General features: G+C 34.5%; 4 protein-coding genes across 4 annotated transcripts; 1 reads left to right on the top strand and 3 right to left on the bottom strand.

Moving 5' to 3' along the window:
• Positions 1–421: 421 nt before the first annotated feature.
• On the bottom strand, positions 422–4,410 carry LOC101208545 (replication protein A 70 kDa DNA-binding subunit B). Its single transcript, XM_011650160.2, has 11 exons — positions 4,095–4,410; positions 3,195–3,341; positions 2,854–3,069; positions 2,572–2,749; positions 2,191–2,461; positions 1,993–2,095; positions 1,783–1,907; positions 1,618–1,696; positions 1,393–1,537; positions 996–1,277; positions 422–903 (listed from the first exon to the last, which is right to left on the bottom strand). Exons 1-11 carry the CDS (start codon positions 4,220–4,222, stop codon positions 706–708), a joined length of 1,872 nt encoding a protein of 623 aa, XP_011648462.1. The 5' UTR covers positions 4,223–4,410; the 3' UTR covers positions 422–705.
• A 1,389-nt stretch (positions 4,411–5,799) lies between these two features.
• LOC105434465 lies at positions 5,800–8,656 on the bottom strand. Its single transcript, XM_011650149.2, has 3 exons — positions 8,395–8,656; positions 6,370–7,620; positions 5,800–6,213 (listed from the first exon to the last, which is right to left on the bottom strand). Exons 2-3 carry the CDS (start codon positions 7,539–7,541, stop codon positions 6,006–6,008), a joined length of 1,380 nt encoding a protein of 459 aa, XP_011648451.1. The 5' UTR covers positions 7,542–7,620; positions 8,395–8,656; the 3' UTR covers positions 5,800–6,005.
• Positions 8,657–10,946: 2,290 nt separating this feature from the next.
• Positions 10,947–13,743, top strand: LOC101218446 (glycine-rich RNA-binding protein blt801). The gene is made up of 5 exons (XM_011650146.2): positions 10,947–11,098; positions 11,788–11,943; positions 12,056–12,124; positions 12,414–12,520; positions 12,979–13,743. Exons 2-5 carry the CDS (start codon positions 11,799–11,801, stop codon positions 13,519–13,521), a joined length of 864 nt encoding a protein of 287 aa, XP_011648448.2. The 5' UTR covers positions 10,947–11,098; positions 11,788–11,798; the 3' UTR covers positions 13,522–13,743.
• A 629-nt stretch (positions 13,744–14,372) lies between these two features.
• On the bottom strand, positions 14,373–19,012 carry LOC101218206. The gene is made up of 4 exons (XM_004138271.3): positions 18,706–19,012; positions 17,173–18,360; positions 16,051–16,451; positions 14,373–15,404 (listed from the first exon to the last, which is right to left on the bottom strand). Exons 2-4 carry the CDS (start codon positions 18,065–18,067, stop codon positions 14,649–14,651), a joined length of 2,052 nt encoding a protein of 683 aa, XP_004138319.1. The 5' UTR covers positions 18,068–18,360; positions 18,706–19,012; the 3' UTR covers positions 14,373–14,648.
• Between the last annotated feature and the right edge of the window lie 2,217 nt (positions 19,013–21,229).

Below are 21,229 nucleotides of genomic sequence, written 5' to 3'. Positions count from 1 at the left end.
TTTTTAAACCTTAGATTATTTTTCTCCCTTGTAATTGCAATAGGGCATAATTAACTCTTATAAATACTTCATATATTTTCCCCACCGACTCCTCCATATTGGAATGTTGGTATTGACTTGCAACGCAAATAAGACTCAACCGACTCCTCCCTTGTATCAATCACAAAGTTCTTTGAAGAAAATCTTATTAACGTAAAAAACCAAGCTACTTTGATTTTGCATAGTCTAATAGAGAACAAGAGCACAATAATCTCTATTGGTTTGTGCTCTACAATTAAACAAGAGAAAATTTTCTCTCATCGAATGAATCTCATATAAATAGGGATTTGAACTTTATCAATAAGAATCTCTCACAATTACCAACCATTATTCTTAAAGGTAATTGCAAATCTAACAATCAATCCTAAACCATTAGTGTATATAGAAAAAAGAAAAGTGTGAAAACCTGCACATCATTTCTAGAAATAATGTTTATAGTGAATGAACCATAACTAAGCTTCTATGCACTAAAAGCATCCATATACACCATAAGATGTAAAATAGTTGTAGTATAAGCAAAAAAACATGATATGGTAAATAAAAACATTCCCCAAGGTCTCTACTACCAACAAAAAAAAAAGGATGTTAAATTGATGCTTTAATTTACATTTTCTACTAAAGTCCTAAAGTTAATTAAGATAGTCATGGGTTTGTCATGAACTCTTTTTACGAAGCTTTCATTTTTGCTATCTCTTCTAGCAAAAATCTGGACTCAGCAGCAAAATCAACTGGAGCAACTGACCTGACGGTGATCCTTTGTCTCTTCTCATTGTTGTATTCGTTCTGAGAAACGCTAACTCGAAACAAGTGGGGAACCCATGTGGCTTCTTTGAGTTTAAGTTGATATGAATTCTCCTCACCAATCTGAAAATGAAAATATGATGTATAGATCAACCTACTTGCTTTTTTTCTTTCTAGTTTTCAACAAAGTTGATTGTGTTGTATGGTTTGTTTACCTGCGATTTGAGCTGATCAAGTTCATCAGCAGAGCATCCCATAATTCTCTCTGCTTCTTCGTTGAATGTAGAGACCCAAGCTTCACCACTTGCATCAGATACTCTCACAACCATTATGTACCTTAAACTGCATTCTTCATCGTTTTTCTGGCAATTGTCACACCAATATCCAGATCCGATGGCTTCAGTCACCTTCTTGTTGCATGTTTTGCAAGCACGATACCACATTGTTTGATCGGGTTTGATAAAGCTGACATATGCTCTAATGCTAAAGAACGTGGGCTGTGGAGACAATAACTTCATGTTATTTTTTGGCATAGAATTCTTAAACCATGCATTTAGTAGTTTTGTTCTACATAGAATTTTCACTTTCTTTATTTTGAAGATTATATGTTACCTTTTCTTCTCCCAAAGATTTGTTTTCGAGTATATGAGATAAGGAAATCCGGTCAGAGTACATGGACCTAGAACCGCTCTTGGTTGATGGGCTCAGGCCGGAGCTTACAGAAGACATGGATACGGCTTTACCTTCAGAGTCATACCTGTAAGCATATAATAGAATGATTACAACTAGAGTAAATAATGTTACGGTAGTAACACCATTTGTACTTTGTAACCATACCATGATCTCAAATCATGTGCTTCCTTTATGTCTGGGTTTATTGTAATTGAGCTCCTGCTTATTGTCGACAAAGATACACCTGAAATTGGAAGCAAATAATATGTTAAGTACATGTAGGCACCTCGCCACAGAAGACATGAGTTCCCACTTCAATTTTAGCAGTACCTTGAAAGTCTCCAACTCTAAGATATTTCAATGCGATTATAGGAGATTGGTCGGCAATGTCAAGCAACTCCTGCCCCACAGTGGTTGCAAGATCATTCCACAAAGATATCACAACTGTCTTCTTCCTGCGATTTAATACTCACAACGTTAATATGAATTAATTAAATAGACAACAATTCTCATTTTCATCAATAGAAAATATCTACTCACGTTTCATCAGCAATGGTTACATCACGTTTTGGAGCTGTCTCATTGTTGATTTTTCTTCGAATGCTCATTGTAGAAGAAACATTTTGAACAACTCCAATTACATCTGGCAGTCGCAAAAACACATGTGAACCTTCTAAGTGAAAAAATAAAATAAAATCATGCGAGGATAAATTATTTAGGCTAGGGCTGGATTCTTACCAACGAGATCTCTTCCATTCACGTGAGGACCTAACATATCAATCTTGACAAAATTATATTTTGTTTCAGGAACAAAAGCAGCTTCATTGCTGACCTCGTCTACTTGAGAATTCACATTCAAAGTCATTTCATAATCATTTTGAACTGTCTTGAATTTCTTATTGGCAACTTTCAAAGTTCCCCTGGAAACATAATAGACTTTGCCGAGGGAAAACTTTTCATAGAACTTCCTTGCAGCATCATTGAACATCGTTGCCTGTATTTGTGTACCCTGAACCAGAAGAACCAAGTTAGTTCACATGGATATCAACATGAGACTAGAAAATGCTATTGTTTCAGTAAAAAAATACCAAGACTTCAACAAAGCAGCAGTTAGCTTACATCTTCATCTGTCAACACCACATTGAAAACACAACCTTCTCCTTGAGCATTTTTGTATGTACGCAGGTTTCCCTTGTCAGTAACACGAACTTTGATGGTCCAATCTCCCAGGTAAGGGTTTAAGTAGACAAGGGGCTGAACTCGCCTTGTCATGGACATCCGGGCAGCTGGTGCCATGCTGCACATTGAAAAACAGAAGCATTTAAATATATATTATCACAAAAAGTCTAGGAACTTGATAACAAAGTCCAATAAATCCTTTTTCAAATATAGCGTACTCACTTCATACGCTGCTCGTGTACAATCTGAGCAGCTGATTTAGCAACCAATTCTTGCTTTGGTTTCAGAATAATACCAGAACCATTGTTAAATGTGCTCTTATCGTCAAGCTCTACCTTCGGTTTTAAAATAGTACCTGCTTCCTCTGTCTTAACCTCAGTTTTTACCTCCTTTTCTAGAGCAGGAGAAACCACCTCACATTTTGTCACGATTAAATACCTAATATTAAGAAAAGCATCACTTGTTACAAAACAGAACCAAAAGAAAATTAACTAGAGGAACGCTTTCTAGTATCAGGTATCTAACACGAGTTTATTATACAAATTTTGATTGATTATACTCACTTTTCTGACTTGTTTGGAATATCATTGAGAGAGTAGTCAAGAATGCGAATAAGCCCCAAATTTTGAATGTTTCCAGAAATGACGTCAGAAGTCAAATTCGATGGAAGAATAGCTTTAAGCTTCATGACACCGTCACTAGCAGTAAACCTGAATGTGAAGCAAAAAGAAATTAGTCAGTATAGCCTTTAAATCTTCATTTAAAACAACAGAAACCTCACCCATCTTTAAATCGTCAACTATTTCAAACAAACAAAAATCATATTGCAGGCCAATCAGTATACACGCTAGGATGCAAATTCAAAACCATAAACACCCTATATCACAAGCAACACAATCACTAAGATCTAAATCATAGCTTCAACTTCCAGTCATCTAAATAAGATCTTCACCAATCTTAGGTCAAACCCAAAGGCGAACCTCACACAGTGCGAGCAAATATGCATAACAGAGTACTAATCAGAGTTCTTAATGAAAGAAAACTCACGTGACCTAGGCTACAAATTCAAAGCCATAAACACTCTATATTACAAACAACACAGTCACAAAGATTTAAACCATACTTTCAACTTCCAGTCATCTAAACAAGAACTTCACCAAACTTAGGCCAGAACCAAAAGTGAATCTCACACAGTGTGAGCAAACATACATGACGACAAAGTATAAATCAAAATTCAGAGCAAAAGAAAACTCACATACCCTGAGCTGCAAAATCAAAACCATAAGCAGAATATATAACAAACAACCCAAACACTAAGATCCAAACCATACTTTCATTTTCAAATCGTCTAAATAAGAACTTCATCAGACTTAGGTCAAAGCCAAAAGCGAACCTCACACATTGCAAGCAAATATACACAAAAACAGAGTACTAATCAGAGTTATTAGTGAACGGAAACTCACATGTAGCGATTTCCCGTCGCCTTAAGATCAATGACCTGAACCACAACATCGGGGACATCGGAGGGGGAGTCCGGTGATGGATTGGACAAAACCTTTGATATTCCGCCAGCAGTTGGTGCGCTCGCCATTGCACGAGAGTAGAGTACGTGAAATAAAAAAGCAAGTGAGAACTAAGAGAAAGCGAGAGAGAGAGAGAGAGAGATCCGGCAAGTGAATGGAGAAGAAGAGATGAAGAGTGAAGGGGAAGAAGAAGGGGATTTGAGGGCTTTGTATTGGATGATTGAAGCGGGAAATTTAGTATTTGGATTTCTGAAACAGAGAAAATGGTTCGTCGGTTTCGCGGCAAAATGGTTTCTTTTCAGATTTTTACTTTTTTCCTAAACTTCCGAATTTCTTTTGGCGGGCTTCAATCGGTTTTCGCGGCTGTGTATGTTAAGTTACGGTTTTGCCCTTTCCTATTTTTTGCTTTCCGAAAGTACCCCTCCCCGCGGCCGCCCGGCCTTGAGCCGGTTTTTTCGGTTCTTAAATTCTTGCGTTGGAATATTTATGATTAATTACTTTCTTAAAAATACCCAATATCAATTCTTTTTTTGCATAATGTAAATTTAACATAATAATTGTGAGTAATCATATGATGATCTATTTCTAAATTTATCCTTACAAATGTAACTCACATTTGGAATTAATATGTTTTATAAATATGTAAGATTGTTCATTCTCAACTTAGATTTATTATAAATTTGGAGGTTGAATGTTTCATTTTCTTCCTCCATTTGTTGTATAATAAAAATCTAAAACGATAACAGGTTTTATGATTCAAATCTTCTACTCGTTATACTCTAGAAATAATAGAATTTGATAGAATTGTCTAATACAATATTTATTTATAATTAAAAATATATTTCGATTACTTTAATTTGTATCAAATTTAACTTTAAATTTTTAATTTTATTAATTTAAATCGCAATATATCGTATTAAATTGAAAGTTAGATATTTTAGTAAGTTTTAGACACTTTATGTTTGATTTTCTATAATCCTAATATGAATTTTTATGCTTTATTTAATCAATTGCTCAAACAATACTCTTGCTTGATTATGAACGTTGTCTAAAAGTTATAGATTTTCATATAGTCGATATTAATTTTAGCTTTGAATGATACACTTGAAAGTGAGAAATAAACCCTTTTAAAAAGAGAACGAGCACTACTCCAATTAAGTAAAACAATTTATGTTAAACTATGAATTACAAATTATAATTTGATTCCTATAGTTTTGGATACGATACAAAAAGAATGCATAATCTATACAATTTGATAAAATAAAATATTGGAAATAGACATTTTTTTTTAAAGAAAACACAAATAATTTTTAATAAATTTAAATTATAACTTTCTTCCAACTATTAGACGAACTTGCCATTTAACTTTTAAAAAAGTACAAACAAACATTGGTTGTACTGTGTACAAGCAAATGCAAAACCAAAAGAAGAAGAATACTAATTCACTCCCCAAGTTGTTCAAAACGAAAAACAATATAGGCATTGATTAATTTCAAAACAGTACAATGGGGGTACTGATTCTCATGTTTCATGATCACACCAAAGAAAATGAGAAAAGTTTCAAACTTCCTTTGAACCATTTTATTTTTTTCTGTCTTTTTAATCTCATCAGATCAGTGATTTCTTCACCAAAAATTTGTCAATATCACACAAAACAATATGCGTATAAGATCGATTCAGAGTCCAAAGATCGTTTAGCCAGTTACCATGAACTGAGAAAAAAGAAACTGTGCCTAATAAAACAAAACTCGTGTTGTTAACAGAACTAATTAAACTGTGCAAACTATCCTGTTGGGATTATCCTAGTTAGCATAAGAAATGAGGGGCATCGTTGATGAACCTGTACACTTCTTAACTACAGAACGGGCAGCAAGAAAAGCAAGAAAACCATCTCTTTTGCCCCGTGTTTGTAGTTGCTTTTGGCGATTCGTCTGAATTTTTCTCTTTTGGGGTTTGTGGATTTGAAGGTGTTTCTGGTGATTCTGGTTTCCCTTCTTGTTTCGCCTTCTCCAGGTCGCCTCCCTTCAATGAAATGCTTTTTCCTCCTTCTCCTGTCAATCTTCAATTTCCACCGCAAAACATTCATATGTTTGTTGAACTAAATGCGTTAAAGGTGACATTATATTCTAAGATTTCGTGAGTTAACTAAACCAATTAGTTTTGGAGATTAGTTGTCGTTTTAGTTGATAAAGATTTGAGAATTTAGGTGGCTTACATTGGAAACTGGAAAGATTTTGTGCTTCCTTCTGACTGATGAGAGATGCTGGCCGATTGAGACGACGACTCCGTTAGTGTTGAACTCTCCTTTCGTTGGTTCTCTGAGTTTTCTCGTATAACCTCCCTCATTGTTTCTGCAGCTCGTGCCTCAGTTGCTGATAGATCACCATTTGGACTTTTGCTCTTCAATCCACAATCAGAAGTTTTCATAGCCAAATGTTGGGACATGTCGATTGTGGATTCACCAGGCCTACATAGCTCGCCTGATTTTCCTAGCCAACACAACTGTTCTCTAGTAAAACTCATGTTCCCCATCTGAATGCTGAACAATGATTCATTTGAAGCAACACTCCATTCCATAGGCGCTGTAGATTTAGTTCTTGAAAAGACACGAGATGGAATTCTATATGCAGGAGAAGTAGGATCCTCAACTCTATCCATCATTTGAGTTTGAGGATATTGAGTAGGTGTCTCGCAACCCGAGCTTGAGTCTACCCTATGGGTAGGAGTTACTGCTGATTGTCCATTGCTGGTGGGAACATCATCATCACTGAAATCTGTAACCAACCTGTTGTCCTTTACCACGCTTGGAGAGCTAGGATTTTTCGACAATAAATTATCAACATCTCTACCCTTTTGAAGTTTATGTTTAGATTCAGATTCGGATGACGAGGAAGACGAGGTGGAAGAACAAGTTTGTATACTTTTCCTACTTTCAACATTATTGGTTTCACCATGTTTAAGACCTGGTAGTCTTTTTTTCGAATCTGGCTCCACAGGCTTTGGGAGTTCAATCACATGATCGTGCAGGGAAGATTCAGATGAGGACGATGACGACCGTGACAACGACTGACTTGGTATCTTGGCTGTCCCAGGAAGATCAGTCTTTGGAGAATGAGTTCCAACATCATCACTAGTAATAAACACGAATCCAGAGTCCGAGCGTCCTACAACGTGCAACTCGTCCTTTTTTAAAGAATCACTTGCAACACCAATGGAACCGTCGAGCCCAGTTACAATCAATTCAAAGGAGCTGTCAGAGGATGAATCAGATGCTGAGGATAAAGAAGAGGCTAATTTATTGCTCGAAATAGAATGATCAACTCCGCTTGTACTGCTGATAGAATGTGTTTTTGATTCAATGGCCTCGATCTTTTGCCCAGATTCCATAGATAAAGATATCTGAATTGCTTCTTCAGGCACCACTATTTAGTTTTTGAGTCAGACGTAGTCTGAATATTATGGCCGCCTGTAAGATGCAATTACATTAATTGGGATAAACACATCAACACATCCAAGTCCTTTACAACTTTTGATCGTGTTTGTGACTAGTTCTAGGTTCTTACTTCTGTCACTCCATAAGAACATATTCTACAGAAACAATAAATGTAAAACTTCACGCTCTACATTTCGTCAAATGAACAATTGATCAATCATATTATCTCTAACAAAAAAAGAAAATAATAGAAAATTGGAAAATATGAGATATCTAAAAGTTCCTTCTCCCATCTCCCATCTCCCAACTTGTAGAGAAATTATAGTTGTCCCAACCAGTGCATGTTGTGTTCAGTCTATGATGAACAAACCAAACCTAATATCTATAACCCCAACTTCTTGAAACTGTACAATTCGAAAATCACGTTTCAAAATAGAGTCGATGCAATTCAATTCAACGACAATTGCTATCTATATATCGAACTATTGAAAAATACAATTCAGACATCACATTCCAACATCCCCTTAATTTCAATGCCAATTGCTTGTTATATACATAACAACAATCTATCTACCATTTCATCGCCTATAACTCCCAATAACATAAAAATTCTTCCAAGATTAAAGAATTCACGAATTAAAAATCCCCTTTAAATTCAACAACGATTCCTAGCTACATACATAAAAAAAAAAAACTTCTATTCACAATTCCATCGCCTATATCCCTCCCAACAACCTAAAATTAAAAGAATTCTTGATCACACGTTCAAAAGAAAAACAATATATTAAACAAGAAAAACATACTCACGTCGAAGATATCGGAATCCCAAGTAGTGGATGATGAAAAGTTCATAGAGACTGGCAGCCGGAGAAATGAAAAGGAAAAGGCCTCCGACGGCCAGAAAAACAGCAGTCCCGAATTGGGAATGGGGAAGAAGGATTAATGATTGAGAGGGAAAGAATCTGGGTGAATCAAAATGGGGTTGAGAAAGGAAAGGATGAAACAGAGAGAATTTAGGAGAGAGGGAGTAGAAAGCTGAAAATTGGAAAAATGAAGAGTGGTGAAGGAAGTTATGAGGCGTCCCATTGTTTCAGCCTTTTCTTTCTCTTCTTATTAACTAACTTTGCCTCACTTTGGCGCCTCTTTTCTAACCGTTTATTATTCAATCCTTTTTATTACTTATTTCAGATAAACTTTACAATGTTGTTTTTAATCATTATTTTCTTTTTACCAATTTTCATTACTATATTTTTCCCTCCGTTAGATAAAAATTACAAATTTAGTCGTTGATATATCAACCGTTTTAGAATGAGGTAGATATAGCAATTAAACTCAAACAGTTAATAACGTAACACGATTTGTAAACACATTAAATTTTTTAAATTTATTAATAATAAGCCAGAGGTACATATTAGAGTCTCTCCTTTATTAAGCTTCTGTTTTAAACTTCTCTAACGTGACTTTGATCACTAGTTGTTAGTTAACCATTCGATTAGTGGTTATATATTTTTTAAGTCTAATGTTATTGCTAGATGGAAAAAAGGTGTATATAGTTATAATTTTATATTTATATGTTGTATGTGTGTCTCAAATTGGTGAATGGATGTACGATAGACGTTCGTCGTTAAATATTAGGTGAAATTGCAACATGTCATACTAGTGTATTATCACGTTGCATGTGTATTTTTTTATCAACATAATTGTACATTTAAATGTGATGTAACTAATTTATTTAACTATCCTTATTTATACGAGAATTGAGACTCGTGTGATGTATTCAATGTTTCTTAGTAATTTAAAGAATTATTGTGGAGATGGTTCGATACTATTCGTGTTAGTTTTATATAGCAATTGGTTTAAAACAAATAGATTATTTAATTATAATAATTCAATTGTTTAAATAATCTAATTATGTTTTTTAGGTTTTCTTTTTGTTGGCTGAACGATTGTCTGTTTACTTCGCAACAAAAAAAAAAAAAGTTTATGAGTATGTTTTTCTATTCGTGCACTTTTTAATTATCAATAATACATACAGATAAATTTATAATTTATTTGTAATGATAACTTTAATCCTTACAGAAAACAATCAACTGCTTACATATATTAAAAGTCATTTATAAATAACAATCACTGACAAGTACTTGACAGCTAATTAGATTCTTTAATCTATTATAGATTATGTATAAGTTTTATATATGGATACTCGGTGAAATTGAACGAAAAAAACCAACCAACACCACCAATCTGTTCCACAAAGTTCGGTTTTAATTAACTTTATTCTAAGCATGCATAATTAGGTTGACTAAATTTATGATCTACTTCGATCTTCGAACCTCTCAATGTAATATGTTTTAATACGAATAATTTGCTACGTTGTTTGAAATAAATAGTAGGGTACACGTTAATTACGTTCATATGGTTGGTTAATATTTTTTACATAAAAGCATATGGTTTGTTAGTTATTTTTATATGCCAACTTTTTATAAACGTTGTAATCGAGTAAGCTTAGGTCAATTTATTTAATGACCACACACTAAGTAATGACTAATAGTTTAATATCATCAATTACACACAGTATCATTGAACTAGGGACAAAACCTATGTGTATGGCAATCATACGTAAAACTAACAAGTTGTGATGTTTATTATTTGTTTTGGTTGGTTGACAATATGCACGGAGATAGGATCTCGGTGCAACATGGGGAACAACCCAAACATGTCACTTTGTCTCGATTTTAAGATCACACGTCGTTGAAATACTTGTTTATACCCAAATTATTATTATTACAACTATGTCTCATACTGTATACATGTAATAATTTATTCTTATCTTGAAAACTACCGTAAATATTCATAAATAAATATAAATATAATATGTTTATAAGATACAAAGTTTAGATTGCGAAGTAATAGAAGTTGACATTTAATCCCAAAACGAGCTTAGCTTAACAACATTGAGGTAAAAAAAAAATTTAATTTATAAGAAAATATGATAATTATAGTTATAAAATAGAATCCAAGTGATTTCCAATACAACGTCGTCATTACAAAATAAAAATATAAAGAATAAATCATTACCATGTTAGCCCAATATTATTCTTACAAAACTGTAATTACCAAATAAGATCCAAATAGCCAAAGCCAGTTTAACCGACTTCCTATCATTGAGTGAGAAGTTCGGATCTTTCAACCGTCAATTGTTGTACTAAAAAAATAATTACCAAACAGATAATAAATTATTGAAGAGCATAGACTTTATTACCACTTTAGCCCAAATAATAATCTTACAAAATTGTCATAAAGTCTAAAATTTCATATCCAAAAAGATATTTTATTTTCGCGTCCTTAATTTGCACCGTCATCAATCGATCTGACGGCCCAGATTTCTCCTGCTTCCTTCTATATATTCTCTTCATTTCTCTCTTTCGGCATAAACCACCCGACTGATCAGTGAAGCTTCTAGGGTTTTTGCATCGCGAGCAAGTTGACGAAGAACAAGAGCAAGAACAAGGTTTGATCTATACTCACTTCATCATTTTTGTATGTTTTATTTTCTTGATCGTTATCTTGTTGTTTGTTTATGCTTTTCCGGTTGTATTTCTTGTATAATCGTTGAAAAATTTTCGCACTAGAACACTCGATGGATGTGTTCTTGCTGTTCTTCAAGTTTTTCCCACTGGGTTTCAGGGTTTGGGAACTGGATGAAATGATAGAAGCGAATAGGCGATGAGTCTTTTTCTATCTCACCTTTTACGTATTCGAACTCTTCGTCACGGGCTGTTTTTTCATTTCTTGTGTTTGGGTCTTGTTTTGGAATATTGGGTTTCGTTTCTTACGATATATAAGTTTGTCTTGGTGGTGTGGAATACGGATCACCTTGTTGTGATTGAAATGTTCTTATTAACCACCAAAACAGAGCTTATGCACGTTGGCGTTTATAGGGATAGGTGTGGACGTTCTTACGTACACATGTACCGTATTTCATTCATTTTCAGTGTTTGTTTTCTTAGACTCTCTTGTTTAGTCGGATTTGGTACGTTGTTGCAATGAGTTTGTTAGGAAATGTGTTGCGACAGTGTTTATGTGTGTATTTTAATTTGTTGAAATAGAAGTTGAATGTAATTTAATTTGAGGCTGACTGGAAACTTTCATTTTTGCCTTTGAATTGTTGGTTAATTATTCGCCACTTATTTCTTTCAGGTTGCTTCAAAATGGCTTTTTTAAGTAAGTTTGGAAATATACTGAGGCAGGGTGCAAATAAGAGGATTGGATTAGATTTGCACCGTTCCAGTTTGTCTCTCTCTCAAGCTGTACGATGGATGTCTTCCATGGAAAGTTCAAAAGTTTTTGTCGGAGGTTCTCTGAGAATACTTTGTTATTGTTCTTATATTTTTTTCTTTGAAGAACGCGTATATGTCAACTTATTTGTCCTTGTCTTGATTCTTGTGCTTGTATCTACGTTTGCCAGGTATTTCGTTCAGCACTGATGATCAAAGTCTCAGGGAAGCCTTTACCAAATATGGGGAAGTAATCGAAGGTATATCCCCCAACTCATTTACAACTAGTGGCGAAGGTTATCTTTGAAGTATACGTTACATAAATGCGATATGGAATAACAAACTTTGGAACCTGTATAGTCAGATCTGCTCCAAGAATTATGTCTCTTTTAGTGTTAAATATTAAATATTTTCTGTTATAAGGCTGAGCCAGTGGCTCGGGGGTGTAGCTGGACACTGCTTGTTTAGCTAGTGGATTGTGTCAAGTCTGTATTTTTCCATGAACGTTGCTTTCCTTGTTTACCCTCCTTTTCTTTGCCACCATGATAGCTAGGGTCATTGTAGACCGTGAAACTGGAAGATCCAGAGGATTTGGATTTGTGACTTACACCTCTAGTGAGGAGGCCTCTAGTGCCATCCAGGCATTGGATGGACAGGTAATGATTCTGCAGTCGAGACATTGAGATTGAAAAGGATAAAACGTAGTGTTATATTCATATGCTGCAATATATTGTGGAATTAATGCATCACCGCTCATATAATGCTTAATGGAAGTTGTCTGCATTCTTATAGACTGAGTTACTTTTATGAAGATGACTGTATCTAGTTAATGTATTTATGTTAATTGATCTTGTGTGAATGTCTTCATGCAATACCTTGAATGCTACATTTTCTCAAATAGCTGGTAATGTTTGCATACAAAATTGCCATTTAGATATTTGTATGGAATTTGGAGACTTGTTCCACTTTCGAATCTACGAGAACAAATCATATTAAACCGACTGACTAATTAACCAGATTCATTCTTTTAGTTAATTTAATTTAGTCCTCTAGATTTGCTAAACAGTAGATTTAATGGCTCAAGTTAATAATATTTCTGTTCCTTATACAACAGGACCTTCATGGTCGCCGAGTGAGAGTGAATTATGCTAATGATAGAGCTCGTGGTGGTGGCGGTGGTTATGGCGGTGGCGGCTATGGTGGCGGCGGTTATGGTGGTGGTGGAGGTTATGGTGGTGGTGGAGGTTATGGTGGTGGTGGGGGTTATGGAGCTGGTGGCGGGGGGGCTTATGGAGGTGGTGGCTATAGTGGTGGTGGTGCTGGAGGTTATGGTGGATATTCTGGAATGGGTGGGGGCAATTATGGCGGAGGAAGTGGAGGAAATTTTAGTAATGATTATGCCAGTGACAACCGTGGAAGTGTTGGTGGCTTTGGTGGTAATGATGCTGGCTACAACGCTGCTAGCAATTTTGCTACTGGAAACACATTCGGTAGTGAAAGTAATGCAGGTTTTGGTAGCAGTGACTATTTTGCCAAGAGCGAGGGGGAACAATTTGGCAGCAATGAAACAAACACCATGAAGGCATCTGGAGAGGATCATTTTGAAGAAAATGCTAGGGATGAAGACGATTCAAACGACTTTGCTAAAAGAGCCTGATAGATTTTTCCATATGTGCTATCCTCCATAGTTATAACTTCAACTTCATCCAGCATTTTTGGTTATGGCCATGTCCATGTAGATTTTCCCTACATTCTCTACCGTACTGGAACCCTCTGACTTTGTTTCATATGTTCGAGACTTGCTTCGATGATTGTGAATTTTCAATTGAACTTCCAATCTAGTTTCTTCTCAATGATAAATAAGTAGTGTTTTTTTTTTGTCTGTCCTCTATTAGGAGGGTGGGTACCATCTTCTCGATTATGGTCGGTGGGCACCCCAGTGTTGTTTGCAGCCATACTACATTGCACTCGTTTTTGTCCATTATGATATCCCATAACTCCATAAAAAGTATTTTATGGTGTTGGTGTCGTTTGGTTGTGTTTTGAAGTAAAGTGTCAATGGGTTGGACTTAAGAGGTTTGTGATTAAGTTTTGTTAAAATTCTTTGGTGCAAAGGAGAAGTTTATGATTAGGGTTCAAAAAAGTTGAGTTGACATTACTGGGTGCACAACAGTGAAATGTGTTGAAGTTGGTAGGCCAAATAGCTTCAATATTTTATCACTGCATAAATCTATTAGACTTGGGTCATGTTTTGTTTTGATATTATTGCGAAAGTAATTGACCTGCGAATGTTGGTTTTTTTAGTAATATCAATGGTAACCATAATTTAAAACATAACAGTAACTATAATTCATAGTTTTCTGTTTACTGAATGTAGATTTCACATGTTAGTATGGATGCAAAATATAAGTTAATGATCATCTTATGAAGTATGGATGCAAAATACAAGTTAATGATCATAAGATTCATTTATGTAAGACTCGTGTAAAGATGGCCTTAGTGCCATGGTTCAATAATTCAGTAATTCATACAATAAAGCTAGACTTGGTTAAAAGATTCAGTGATTAACTATATACAGAAAGCTAGTTGAACGCAAACTATAAAATTCACTATATAAAGACTATATGAACGCTCGTTGAAGCAAAATAATGATTGATGATAATTTATAGTGTTTACATTAATGATTGATCAATGTGGGGGACCGAGCTCTTTTACTGTAGCACTCTTTTTTCTTTTTTGGGTGTATCTCTAAACTTACATTATCTATTATCCTCTATAACTGCCTCAGCCATCATCTTTATCCATCGAAAATAACCATCTTTGTGCATTCCGAACCACAGGAGAACCCATTCTGGTTTTCTCAACAATCTGCTTTATCAACTGCTTTTCTATCTCATCATCATAATCACTGCTTTCATCTTCACTGCCATCTATCTCATTTGACTCTCCTTTCATTGTGCCAAACATTTTATAAGAATTTTTCATTTTCTCCTCAACAAGTATTCGACCCAGGCTTATCGATCCGTTTCTTTTCCCATTCTGAACTGAAAATGGATGACTGTTAACAGTTGTTTGGCTTTCTGAATGCTTACTTTCATCACCTGTTGAAGGTGAATCTATAGTTTCTTCTTCAGAATCGTCCATATCCATTAACTCACTATATGCATCGTTGTAGGCATCTAGAGCTTCTCCTGATAAATTCATAACAAGGGGTTGAGCAGTTAGGCTTTCTTCACTAGATGAATGTAGCATTTCATTATGGGTGAATTCTTTCCAAGAATCAGTTCGCTTGGCTTCAATGTGGTGAAGTCTCCTCTCACTGTTCTCAAGGGCCGTTTCGAGCTCTCTCACACGTGCTTCAAGCCTTGACTGGATGACTTCATGTAGTCGAACACTTAGCTCCCAAGGTGAAACTGTGTAGTTACCCGAGGAGGTAAACTCACTTGCATCTTGATTTCGCTGAAGTTTAGGACTTAGCTCACTGATCATGTCAGCTCTCAACTCACCTTCAGAAAAATCTACTGTAAATTCTTGATCAAGCTGCAAAAAGAAATTGCTCCATATGAGCACTAAACAACTGAGTTCTAGTTTTTATCATTCTTCAGAACGATTTGATTCCCTCATTGGCAGCGCAAAACACAAAAATGTCGGCCAATCTCCACGTGTATATCAAATGCTCTCTTTCAATGTGTTCGATGAACTAAACTGTGTTGTGCAGAGTTTTATGTATAGCTTACATTTGTTCTACAAGTTCTCTAATTTGTGAATGGAGGGCCAAACCATGACACATAAGCGCAACAACAGTTGGCTGCCAATGTGAAAATAATGAAGATCCTAAATGACAATCTTAAGCTAGATTTATGGTTATCAAAGACTTCAACAATAACAGTCTAAACTAAATATCTCCTATTCAGGATCCTGGCAACAATAAGCACAAATATAAAAGCTAACTATAAAACACAGCCGAACATTTGAATTCCAGAGAAAAAACGTATAATCAAGATAGCAAAAAACACGACCATGTACTTAAAAGGGAGTATCCACAAGAACAAATAACATTTATATGGTTGCAGCGAAACAATGAAATCATGTGTGTAAATACAGAAAGAAGAAGCAATCAACAAAAAATGCCACCATATCTTTGTTTATGCACATGCTTGATGATGTAATGAATAGACACAATTACCTCATGAAGATCAGAGAATCTTTTATCTGTACTCGATGTTTCAGTATTTAGTCCCAACCTCTGAAGTTCTGCTTCAAGCTCAGCTTCAATTTTACTCAGAGAATCTGAATCCTCTTCGGGGTTTGGTTTGAATAATTCCTTATCATCAGATTTAGCTGAAGGATTGAGATTCTGGTCTTTCCCACCAAAGAAAGAATTCTCAGATATGCCTACTGATTCACAATTCTCATTTGAAAGTTCCTTCACTGTCAGAGAATCCTTCATCTCAAGTTCCTCTTGTAGATCTTGGACCAAGTTCTCAGTATGCCTTAACAACTCTTTGAGCTTGTCTATTTCACGCTTATTTTGCATGAAGGAAATTAAGCCGACAGAAATCCCAAGACAGAATAGAATCATTCGATCTGGTGATCACAATAAAATGTAAATTTAGGCACAATCCATGAAGTGGTAACCAATTAAGAACACTGGTGATGAATACCTAGACTAGAACAAATGAGAAGAAAAGAAAAATAAAACTTCAATATTATCTTGCTCCCTTTCTCTAGGATCAATTTTATCAAATAGAACTGAATACATAATGTGCATGGGAGACAAGTATGCTCAAATCAGACTGAAATTGGATCTTCCTAGTAGAGAGAAATGCTCATGCATTCTAAAGACAATCACTTAGATCGCAAGTATCATTAAATTCCCTAATTGTGAAGATTGAGAGGTATAGGCATAGACTAGGAGTAGGACCCTTTCATCATTGATTTTGGTCTCTTCTAGACTTGGCAAATCTAATCTTAATTTATAAGTCACTCACTTTTATGAACATTTGTCTTTTAGTATTCTATTGAGAAGACCTCAAAATCCTACTTCTCAAACAGAAGACATTCCAAATAAATCATAGCTTTACAAATACAAATTGGCCGTACTTAATGCAGCATAAGATCACAATGACTCAGAAAATTTCGAACTATGAGTTTAAGAGAAAGGTATAGATTTTCTTAAAGTTCCAGGAAGTTTATTTCTGAGTTACCAAGTTTATTCTCGATGGAAATGGAAATAATATTCTACTAAGCAAAGAATTTGGTGAAAGCCGGAAGTTATCTCATTGGTCCATAAAACAATAAAATTCACCTTTTGCATGGAGGAACTTCTTATTATGCATTTCACTGGCACTGCTTGCTCCACTTTGTCTCCTTCCTCCATTGATGTCTATCATCTCCGAGGTCTTCAAAGACTGTATTTTTGGAAGCAAAGGTATCCCATATGCCTTCCTGTTCTTTCCAATAAATGGTTCTTTACGGAAGTTACTTGCATCCATATCAACCTGAACGCTGAAAGAATCTCTAACTCGCCTGCTGACTATGCGGGTTCCGTCATTTACGACAAACCGCCTCATAGTTGATTTAGACGGCGACTGAAATGAATGTAGGAAGTACTCTTCCATTTCAACATGATCCTTGTAGAGATGAGACAACACACAACTTTCTAATGAACTAAGTGGTCTAATAAATCTCCCATAAGACTGTTTATGTCTAAGAGATCCTATTTTCCTCATAGTTGGCCGAAAACAGTTCAGTTCTCTAGAAGATGAACAAGGCAGCTGATCAATCATATTATCATTCACATTCACGTTTACACTACTTCTATGCCCAAATGTTTGAGGATCATTACTCGTTGTCGTTGATAATTCCAGTGGCAAATTGGATACTGAAAGGCCATTATATTCCTGGCAATTACCCAAATTATCCATCTTTTCACAATCAAAACCACTAATAGAAGCCACATTGAATCGACTCCCAACATAATCTCTCCCATTCAGAACCTCTTCTTCACCAGCATGAATATCTCCACTTGCTTTCGTTCTTTGTTCTGTTTGGTGGAAGGGATGATCCAGAGATCCTAATTCCCCGTTACTAGAATTCCCAGAAGACATTTGAGATGAAGTATTCCCATCTTTCAACAGTTTCTGCCAATACTTGGCTAAACATCCAGCTCCAGCGGCAGTTGCAACTACCCACAAGTCCATTCCAGCACACACTTCCACAGCCAAAGATACTAGCAAAATTTCACAATAATATCCTTCCCTCTTGTTGTAACTCCCATAATCAAACACAAGAGACAACAATGTTCATCAATCTAAATTCAAGTACCGCCGGCCCACTTCTTCCCAACGTTATACTTAATAAATCACACTACAAAATCCCAATTCCACATTAAATAAACGAAGCTAAAGCAGTATAACATCTCCCATTTTTAACTTGATGCTCAAAAGGGACACCTGAGCAACACCTTCACCGTGAAGTTAACCAACCCGCGGCCCTAAAAAAAAAGAGACGAAACAAACTTCAATTTCATGGCAGCAAGAATTAACAGTATAAATAATTCCAAAACCTAGAAGAAACAAGCAGACGAAGAGACTGAACAGAATCAAATATAAAATCTGAGGCCACATTTTACTTCACAAACTTTAGAAAATCAATCTATACCATAAAACCAATCAACACCACAAAGAACCCATCTGTTAGAACACATTAAATTTCGACTCAACACAATCAAAAGCAGCTCTACACCCCAATCCAACACAAAAACACACAAAACCCACCAACAAAAAGGAAAAACTCACAACCCCCAACAGAAAGTTCTTGCAAATCAACAAATAAATACCCATTTAAGAACACCCTCTTTGCTGCAGAACCCATTAAGGCAATTGCAAATTCCCTTAACGAACAGAATGTACACGAAGCCAATGAAGAAACTCGAAGAAGAGGGTGAATAATGGGTCAAGTCAAAGAAATTGAAATTCCGAAAGGAGATTGAGAAATCAGGAGGTCTCAAGAAAAGGAGCCAATCGAAGAATATGAGGAGGCTTTTATGGTGTCGTTATCGTGACCGCGGCGGTTGTTGGAAATAGCTCTGAAGGTGAAGAATAAAGGACCCGTTGCCCCGTTATCAACTAAGGTAACCATTAACAAAGGGCCGGTATACATTATATAAATACACTTCATATTACACAAACTACATATGCAAATTCTTAATTTTCTTTTTCATATGATTCTCTATTTCTTATATGCAAAAATTTAGTCCTATAGTTTAGAAATGAATTTAATCTATATCATTTTAATCATAATTCAGTCGTTAGAGACTATTTACGAGTATTTTACCAAACTATAGAACTTATTCATAAGGGTTTACCAATCAATAAGAATTAAATTTTCACGACTAAATTTTATATTTCTTCAACTAGGACCAAATTTACAATTTAACCTCATTTTTATGTTATTTATTTGGAGATTGAAATGGACAATAGTTAATAGGTGTCGTGTTAAATTTAGATCACTAGTAATTGATATATACGATTTCTCTTTATCTTTATGACTCATTACATTTCGTTATTAGATTTGTTATTTTCTTCATTGACTTGTCTAGTTAGTTATAACGAACAAGTATAGTTTAAAACTAATGATTAAAATTTACATTTTACATTTTTAACACTTCCTATGTATTAATATTCGTATTTTAAAATATTAATTTCATAACAAAAATAAATATTATACCATAATAAGACATACATTAAATAACATTAAATTCACTCATTCTAAGCAAACCTAATTTTTCACGTTTGTTAGATCGAATATTCAATTTCTATCCATTCAATTAAAAGGTAAATTTTTTATTATTGTTTAGAAAATTGTACCTGCTAATTACTACTAAATTATTATGCTAAAAATAAATATTTGGATTATCGTAAAAAGATGTTTGTAAAAATAGTAAAAATAATAATAATAATAATAACATAGTTCATATCACTCTATTTTACAAATTGTAAAAATAGCAAATTTAAAAGCCGATAACCCTATGATAGTCCGCTAATATAACGGGTTACTTGTCGTTTTTGTAATATAGAAAAAAGATGCATTCTCAACCGTTTTTTTTTTCCATGTTTTTGTCGTCTGATGCAATTTTCATGTTATTTATAAATTAAAAATATCTAGAAAAAATGTATGATTTATTAAAATATTATATATATATATATAAAAAGCCTAGTGAATTTGGCGGGAAATAGATTCCTACAATTACAAAAAAAGGGCATTAGCGTATAAGGGAAGGGTATTAATAAAAAGGGTAAAAATGGAAAAAATATGTTAATTAGGCAAACAGATGGTTGATTAAGAAGCAAAGATACCTTTTTGGGCTTTTGGCTTTTGGCATTTGGCATTTAGTATTATTTCTTTGAAAAAAACGACTTTAGAAAGAAAAAAGAAATATCGAGTGATTGTGGCTTTTAGATTTCTACCACTTTCTTATTTTAAAAAAGAAAACACCATTTTCTTTTCTGTCTTCCATTGGATTGATTTTCCTATGAACCTCATTCATTTGGAAAGAATTGTCAATGAGAAAACAAATCATTTATGGAAAATAATGATTAAGTTTAAAGTTTGATCTTTTGATCTTTTCATCCATCGATCAACAGTAACTTTTTAATTTTTAACATCTCAATTCTTAAAAGTTTTAATTTTCTTTTGTTGTTGTTCTTTCGTGTAGATAAAAACGACCAAATTAAACTAGTATGGTAGATCTAAACAATACAATTTTGTTTCAACTATTTGTTTGATTTGCTTATTTACTTTAAATAGATTGTGGTCAAGATTAGTTAAATGAAAAAGTAATTTACATTGGAGTTTGGCGAACAATCTAATACGAAACAAAGTATATTAATTAAATGACGATGAAAAGTATTGGACGAAAGGGGTGTAATGTCATCAATGACCCCCAAGAGATCATATGAGATAATGACTAGCGAGAGGGACTTTGTAAGTTCATTTAAACCATTGATTATTGTTTGTTGATGAAGTAAGCAATCTTATATGGATGATAGCAAGTGTTGCATTAATTGTTTTCAAGACCTACAATAATGAGGCTTATGTAACGTAAGTGAATTCATGCATAAAGTTTTCCAAAATTAATAAAATTAAAGATGCCAACTCATGTGCCAAAATTTAATAATAATAAAATATTATTTAATATATATTATAATCTAACACTCCAAAATTAATATTAAAATACAAAAATCGAAAATGTGAAGAGGACACGTGCCTCCCTGATCCCTTACTAAATCCATCGCTCTGAATGTATATATGAAACAATATTTTCCCACGTGTACTCTGAAGTGTGAGATTTTTTGCAAGGA

This window comes from Cucumis sativus, chromosome 1 (assembly GCF_000004075.3).
Source record: "Cucumis sativus cultivar 9930 chromosome 1, Cucumber_9930_V3, whole genome shotgun sequence".
Lineage (NCBI taxonomy): Eukaryota > Viridiplantae > Streptophyta > Magnoliopsida > Cucurbitales > Cucurbitaceae > Cucumis > Cucumis sativus.
This window is presented reverse-complemented; position numbering and strand designations above follow the sequence as displayed.

Coding starts and splice junctions, on each gene's coding strand:
- LOC101208545 (XM_011650160.2), bottom strand. CDS start 4,222: ATGGCGAGCGCACCAACTGCTGGCGGAATATCAAAGGTTTTGTCCAAT. Junction 1,908..1,992: donor GTAACCATTGCTGATGAAAC/GTGAGTAGATAT, acceptor ATTAAATCGCAG/GAAGAAGACAGTTGTGATAT. Junction 1,278..1,392: donor AATCTTTGGGAGAAGAAAAG/GTAACATATAAT, acceptor TTGTCTCCACAG/CCCACGTTCTTTAGCATTAG.
- LOC101218206 (XM_004138271.3), bottom strand. CDS start 18,067: ATGGACTTGTGGGTAGTTGCAACTGCCGCTGGAGCTGGATGTTTAGCC. Junction 16,452..17,172: donor GAAGTTCCTCCATGCAAAAG/GTGAATTTTATT, acceptor TGTGATCACCAG/ATCGAATGATTCTATTCTGT. Junction 15,405..16,050: donor GATTCTCTGATCTTCATGAG/GTAATTGTGTCT, acceptor TTCTTTTTGCAG/CTTGATCAAGAATTTACAGT.
- LOC105434465 (XM_011650149.2), bottom strand. CDS start 7,541: ATGGAATCTGGGCAAAAGATCGAGGCCATTGAATCAAAAACACATTCT. Junction 6,214..6,369: donor AAATCTTTCCAGTTTCCAAT/GTAAGCCACCTA, acceptor TGGAAATTGAAG/ATTGACAGGAGAAGGAGGAA.
- LOC101218446 (XM_011650146.2), top strand. CDS start 11,799: ATGGCTTTTTTAAGTAAGTTTGGAAATATACTGAGGCAGGGTGCAAAT. Junction 11,944..12,055: donor TTCAAAAGTTTTTGTCGGAG/GTTCTCTGAGAA, acceptor TACGTTTGCCAG/GTATTTCGTTCAGCACTGAT. Junction 12,521..12,978: donor TCCAGGCATTGGATGGACAG/GTAATGATTCTG, acceptor CTTATACAACAG/GACCTTCATGGTCGCCGAGT.